The 7,552-nt window shown below is 37.0% G+C and overlaps 1 protein-coding gene across 1 annotated transcript in view; it reads right to left on the minus strand.

The window, feature by feature from the left end:
* Positions 1-6,665, minus strand: part of LOC107581505 (breast cancer metastasis-suppressor 1-like protein-A) — a 10,769-nt gene extending 4,104 nt beyond the window's left edge. The window contains exons 1-5 of the mRNA XM_016267082.1: positions 6,593-6,665; positions 5,754-5,890; positions 5,587-5,677; positions 4,807-4,934; positions 4,167-4,246 (exon numbers count right to left, since the gene is read on the minus strand). Of these exons, the coding sequence (XP_016122568.1) occupies positions 4,167-4,246; positions 4,807-4,934; positions 5,587-5,677; positions 5,754-5,890; positions 6,593-6,621 (465 nt within the window). The 5' untranslated portion in view covers positions 6,622-6,665. The remainder of the gene's footprint in view (positions 1-4,166; positions 4,247-4,806; positions 4,935-5,586; positions 5,678-5,753; positions 5,891-6,592) is intronic.
* Positions 6,666-7,552: the final 887 nt, after the last annotated feature.

The raw sequence follows: 7,552 nt of genomic DNA on the forward strand, positions 1-7,552 counted from the left end.
CTAAATGCATCTACTTTCGGAAGGCCAAAAAAAGTGCTTTTGCTTTCGCCTAGAAACACACAGCGTCTCCCTGACATGCTGCTTCAACACTAACTGCGGTTACTGAAACCACGCCTTCTTTATTTGCGTGCACATTTGGGCGGCATTATGCAAATATTTCCACATAGTGAGGTAGATATGTGGGGGCGTGTTAGAACGAGCCATTTTAGGGGGGCATGGCAGAGACTTAACTTTGATAAAGAATATCTCTTTGGTTTTGAGACTTTAGTCTTTGCAACTTCAGGGATCTTATCTATGCACAATCAGCTTGTAACGCTCCAAAGAGAAAGGAAAACTTGAAATCGCATCATATGACCCCTTTAATATAACTCCGACTGGATTCGTCTGAAAGAAGAAAGTCATATACACCTAGGATGCTTCGAGGGTGAGTAAAACATTTTTGGGTGAACTAACCCTTTAATAGGATTTTAATGGCTATAAAATAGCCCATATTAGGCAATGTTACACTTATTTCAAATGCTGCTAATTTAGACATTTTTTAGACCTTTTTTTCTCTGCGTTTAAGTGATACTTACATTGTGTAAGTGTAAAACACATTAAAAGGTGTAGTGTGTAGTTTTCTCAACGTTAAATTACTTGCTTCCAACTCAATGTGCAGATACAAAACCATTTGTAGGTTTTTTCGTTTTCCAGAAGAAGTTAACGCCAATGGCGTGAGTTTGGGGGCGTGGCTACTGGTTTCTCGACCAATGAAAGACGGGGGAGTGTTCGGGAAACCTGTGTGAAACAATCATTATTTTTGCAGTTCCATTTCGTTATGCTAGTGGAGCAGAAAGCGCACACTCCAGCTTTAATGATTTTTGTTGCGTTTGCAGAAAGTCGGTTCTGCTCTTGGCTGTGGTGTGGACACTTTAACGCTGTAGCGTTTTTACCTTTTTTTTTTTTTTTTGTGAGCATATCAGTAGGTTGTTGCATCAGTTCAGGGCTACAAACGCTTGGTCCCAAACACAAAGGCGTCTCATAAAGGTGTTCTTTGTCTTTTGCTCGAGCTCATTAACTCTGGCCCTTGTGAAGGAGTGTCAGGTTCTTCTGACTTATAAAGAATTCATCACGAGTGCCACCATTAGTCACCTGCTGACTGAAGAGAACGTGCTGGCTGTAAAAACTCTTAAATATCAGTTGAGAAAGAGGCTATTACAAAGACTAAAGACTCCACTGTCCAGAGAAAGCAGGGCTTGATGAGGAGATTTCTTGAGGAGAGGCTGCCACAAAAGTGATGAAAGTCCTTGGAAAGCAGAGGCAGCAGTACAGCAAACATGCAGTGACCCACAAAACAAACACCAGTAAGTTTCTACTGCCTCTACATGGTCATACAAAGACACTGCATTTAATAAACATTTTTAAACTGTTAAATAAGAAATCATGACTCAAAAATATTAGCCTAATATTTCTTATTTAATAGTAATTACAAATTTTTAATATACAATACTAAAATATTAGTATTACTAAATATAGGAGTGTTTAAAATGACTAATCATGGTTAATATCATCATTTGGAAAATATATATAGGCCTCTTGGATATTCATAAAACTTGAGCAGAAGGAATAAAGATAATTTACGTGAGAATTCAGATTGCAGAAATTAATTCTGCACGTCAACATGCCCATATTCACCTGAAAATTACAATTGTCATTCACTCGTCCTTTTTGACTTTCGTTCTTCTTTGAAACATAAAAGAATGAATTATTCTAATACATTTCTCAGTGATTGTGTGTGTGTCAGTGGGCCTTTAGTCAATTTTCTTTTTTAGCTGAGCTATATTTGTTAGTCGGTTTTACGCAAAGTATTTCTTGAGTAATGTTTTATATAATATAAATGTTAATCAGTTTTTTTTTTAAATATTAGTATCACTGAGATACTATTGTGGTTTTAAATAACGATTTAAATTAGATTTTTAAAATTAAATTAAGATTTTAATATATGGCAATATAGTTTTTATTAATTTTATTTAAGTTTTAGGTTTTTTTTTGGTCAATCCTTTTAACCAAATGAACATAAAAAAAGTGTTACCTTGGCAACTGTCTGAAATAAAATGTTTATGCATATTTTATTTCAGTGAATATTTAGTTATGGTTTAACTATAATAACCCTGATTTTAATGTTGAATGATATCTCGCACAAATTAAAAGGAACACATTTCTGATTTGGTGTTTGCAAAGAAAGGTTGGGAAACATTGTGACTTTGGTTTCGAAGTCCTACAGGATAAATACAAAAACAACACAATGCCATGCAAAATCACCTTTATAACAGAATATGACATTTCCACTGTGAACTGAACAAAAACTCCAGTGTCAAATAAAGCAATATAATTACATTCTGGGAATTCACAGTCCAGTCAGAGCACTTTATTTGCTACAGAAATCGTTTTATCAGTCACATAATACTCAGATATGATTTGCTCCTTACTGATTTAAGGAGATTTTTTATTAAAGCTGTGAACTGGATGCGTTGGACCTTTGTGGCTCTGTGATGTCCGAAAAACATGGTTCTTTTGTCCGGATTGGTGTAGCGTTTGGTACTGCATCAATTAAAGCATTTTTAAATCAGTAATTAAAAAATTATAATTATGAAATAAGTCAAATCATGCAACTCGATACACAATTACAAACCACTCAAGTGCTAAACCACTGTAAAATGTATGTGAATATTTGATAAATACTGAAAATACACAACATTCAGTACAACTGTTAAGAGACTTTCACAAATCTCTTTTTTGGGCAATCAAAAAATACAATATTTAACAGAAATATAGCCAGACATGAATCATATATTTGATCAAAGGCTCAGAATATGCTACATTTGATTGGTTTAACGGAAAATAATAATCGTTACAAAACAAATACATGACTTGCACAAGCCCTGCTACGTTAATACTAAACTAAGACATTCTCCTAAATACATTTTATAGACTTTTAGAGTGAATTCACAAGTTGTCTATTTTTTTTTTTTAGAACAAGTACAAAAATAACACTCTGTGGACCGTTCTGTTGTTTAAAACATTATGCATCTCACAGAACAGGACACATGGCACTAACTCATTGCAGAACACTGAGACATGCTCCATAAATCAAACTCTGCATTTCATAAAGGCATGGAAACTGTCATGTGTTCAGTATCAGCAGTACCAATAAGTTGGGCTTCACTGCTCTTCTGCTTTGAACAAGGCTCATCCTTGTCATCAAGTTCTGTGCAGTGGTCAGTTCATACTGATAGAAATTAATCTTTTCCAATACGTTTTAACTGATTTTGACCTTTATAAAGCCATTTTTTTTCTAAAAGTGTCCATTTTCATTTGAATTCTGATGTTTGAAATTATTTAAATCATAAAAGATACTCCGACTGTGAAATTAAATCCGCCAGTAGGTGGCAGCAAGTCACTGTTAATAAGGGAGTCATTGCGATTGAACTGAAATCATTTAAACGGTCGATTCATTCAGGAACGAAACACTGTCATGTTGCTCAAAGACGCAAAACAGCGTTGTGGTTATGTTTGGAATAATTTTTTCTTGTCGAAATAGCGCAAAAACAGAAAATATCGTATAAATATTTTCAGAAAATATTAGTTTGTATACCGCGCGCAAGGTTTATGCGCATAGTCCAAGTCTTCTTCTTTGTTTTTAGTGTAACTCTGTGGCAGAATTACAGCGCCACATACTGGTCTGGCAGGTATACCACATCGTTTTGTGTCGGTTTCGTGTGTATGTAGATATTTCTTGAGGGGGAAAAAAAGATCGGATAGGGAAATTTCTGGCTTCGTGTGGACGTAGCCTGAATCATGCAGTGAAAGAACGCACAGATCGGATAGGGAAAGCTCTGGCTTCGTGTGGACGTAGCCTGAATCATGCAGTGAAAGAACGCACTCTAAATGCGCACGCACACTAGTCTAGACTTCACGTAATGTATGCATGCACTTTGTAGTGGTGTTTTGAAAGTTTTTTGCAAAATACTCGATAATGTCAAATCGCACATTGTTAACAACAATTACGATATTGTCGAAGACGATATATATCGCACACCCCTAGTAAACACACACACAAAGACGGTGGGAATATGAATGAAATGTGGGGCCACCACAAATTTTGTCCTGGGCTCTATGAATTTTACCTCCCAATGCTGGCTGGCTGCTTGCATCTCACAGTCGTATTTGTTTCTAACAGATTCCAAGCAGAGCTCACGATAGATCCCTGAAATAATATACATGAGCAAACAGTGAGTATACGTTTTTCTTTTGATAATTTCAAATCAGCATATTAGGATGACTTCTGAAACAAAATAAATCTGCGTCACATTACAGGAACAATTACATTTTTAAATGTTAAAAGCTATTTGAAAATATAATATTACAACATTAGGCTACTGTTATTACTGTATCTTTGATCAAATAAATGCAGCCGTGATGAGCTTAAGAGACTTTCAAAAACATCTTACAAAACCAAACATTTTACCAACATCTACAACCAGTTAACCAAGGTTATATATTAGACGTAGATGCAAAATATAGGCTAATGTTTAATGTAAGCATTATAACAGTATGTAAATATGTTAATATGGTACTACAGTACATGATATAGGCCCAGCTTTAAATGCAATACTCCTGACCTGAAACAGGTTGAAGGCCACTGCTTTACAGTATAATATATAACAAACATAAACAATGACTGAATTCCTGTAAACTACAAAAACGACAGAGTTTAAATACTTCTGTAACGCCTTTGCACAAACAGTATGTTTGTCTGGAGCTGACCTGCGACTTTGGTTCGGATCTGCATGTTCTCCTGCAGGGTGGCCAGGGGTTCGAGGTATTCCAGAGCACTGCCAGCAATCACTTCTTGCAATTTAAGATCCACCTGAGTCAGCCTCTCCTTATACAAACTAAAAAGAGACATAACATACCAGCTGGAGTCTTCACATGAAATACATTACCCTGGACCACAAAACCATTTTTGCATAATCTGAAAGCTGAATAAATAATGCTTTCCATTGATGTGTGGTTTGTTAGGATTAGACAATATTTGGCTGAGATACAACTGTTTGAAAATCTGGAATCCGAGGGAGCAAAAAAAATCTAAATATTGAGAAAATCGCCTTTGAAGTTGTCCAAATGGAGTTCTTAGCAATGCATATTACTAATCACACATTAAGTTTTGATATATTTACGGTAGGAAATGTACAGAATATCTTCATGGAAGTTTACCTAATATCCCAGGGGTCCTGGAGGGCCGGTGTCCTGCAGAGTTTAGCTCCAACTTGCCTCAACACACCTGCCTTCAAGTTTCTAGTATGCCTAGTAAGAGCTTGATTATCTGGTTCAGCTGTGTTTAATTGGGGTTGGAGCTAAACTCTTCAGGACACCGGCCCTCCAGGACCAGGGCCGAGTTTGGGCACCCCTGGGATATCCTAATGATTTTTGGCATCAAAGAAAAATCGATCATTTTGACCCATACAATGTATTGCTGGCTATAGCTACAAACATACACGTGCTACTTAAGACTGGTTTTGTGCTCCAGGTTTTCATGACACTTACTGATCCTTCAGGTCTGTGAACTGCTTCTCAAGATTTGTCATCTCGTCTAAACACTCCATTCGCCTTCTTTCACAGTCTTCATCATCCATGTCTGCAAGAACACCACCATCATTATTACTCTCCCACACGCAACACACGGCTCGAGGAGTGTCCGTCTGCAACGCTACCTGAAGTGTCCCCATCCTCAGACACGCTCGAGCTCACGGAGTCCTCTTCTTCGGAGCTGCTGGCCTCTTGCTCGGGATAGTCCACGTCCATTTCTTCGTGGTTATTCTCTTTTCTATCACGCGGGTGAACTGGCATCCTATTTGAATAATTTGATACAGTAAACAACCCACTGAGACGAAGACGACACCACCGGCCGGCGAAGAAAATCACGTTTCAAACATGGATTCGTGGATGACCAATCATCAGGCTGCTAGACACGTGACTTCATTAAACCTGTAAACTCATTGGTCAGATTCTGTTTACACATAATCCGGTGCATGATGGGATCTGTAGTACTTTAATTCGAAATGGCCTACCAAAATTACTAAAGCATCACTACAAACACGGACACACACACACTTTTATAGATATTTGTGTTATTTTATGTCAGGCAACAATGCATTAGTAGATTTAAACATACATTTAGTCATTTAGCAGACGCTTTTATCCAAAGAGACTTACAAATGAGGACAATAGAATGGAGCAATCAGAATCAACAAAAGAGCAATAATATGCAAGTGCTGTAACAAGTCTCAGCTAGCCTAACGCAGTACACGTAGCAAGGTTTTTATTAATTATTATATAATAGCTAAAAAGAAAACATAGAAAGAACAGAAAACGAATAGAGAAAGCTAGTGTTAGAGGTCTTTTTTAAATAGAAAACAAGCAGTTAGAAAACAAATAAGAGTGCAAGTCTTAAAGGGTCATGTTTTTTTAATTAAAAAAAAGAAAACAAACAGCTACGATAGAATTAGAATAGAGAGTGCTAGAGTTAGAGGGTCAAATAAAGATAACATACTCAAAACAAATGTAATTTAAGTTGATCATACGTCCTCTTTGAAAATATCCTGGCCAGGATTTCTAAATTGCCGAAAATGTCCGAGTTTGTATTTGTTTTTGGACTGTTTTAATACTTGCTGATAGTAATGACTGAAAGGCAGTTTGACCAATAGCGTGCAGGCATTGTACATAATCGACCAATCGTGGCCCGCGAGAGGGTGGGATCTATGGAGAACGGTCCCAGCAATGCTAATATGCGTTGTAGGCCTACTACATATAATGTATAAAGAGTGTAGAGTGCAAGTCAATAGGAAAACAAAGCCAAAACTCTGACATTTTAGGCAACTGAGAAATCCCGGCCAGGACATGTCTCGAGAAATAAGGCTTTTAGTCAAGCGCCCTGAGATGTGAATGCGGCTAAATGGAAATCAGCGCCCTCTAGATGAAGAAACGTTTGTCTCGCATACAAACTTGACTGTCACCCAACAGAGGACGCTGTCTGCAAACGTATTACATTCACAATTCATTCATTCACATTCCTTGAGACAAATGTGTCTATCTGGCAACCAATGTAAAGCGCCATATTAAAGTTTCAATCAAATCAAAATCACTCACTCATTCATTTCTGTTACTTGTTTTCAACATGTAGCTCAAATATGATATGGCCTTTGTCCCGGAGAAGCCCACATTGGCCTTAAATATGAATTCTGAAAGTTCAAGAAGATGATAAAGATGTCGTTTTGAAATGACTTGTAATAAGGCTATTTTGCCTCCTCCGCTAACAAGCCACAATCCCACCTGCATGTGCTTAAACATACTGACCAGAATCAAGTCAGTTGCAAAGAGCTGTATTAGTCAAATTAGTATATTTCACTACTGTTGAAACACATCTTGAAAGTGCATCTTTTAAACGTTAAGGAATAGATGCATTTGTGCAACATTTGAAAAAGATTCACTCACTTCTCGACATCCAGCAATG

Source organism: Sinocyclocheilus grahami, unplaced genomic scaffold (genome assembly GCF_001515645.1).
Source record: "Sinocyclocheilus grahami isolate Dianchi unplaced genomic scaffold, SAMN03320097.WGS_v1.1 scaffold35.1, whole genome shotgun sequence".
Classification (NCBI taxonomy): domain Eukaryota; kingdom Metazoa; phylum Chordata; class Actinopteri; order Cypriniformes; family Cyprinidae; genus Sinocyclocheilus; species Sinocyclocheilus grahami.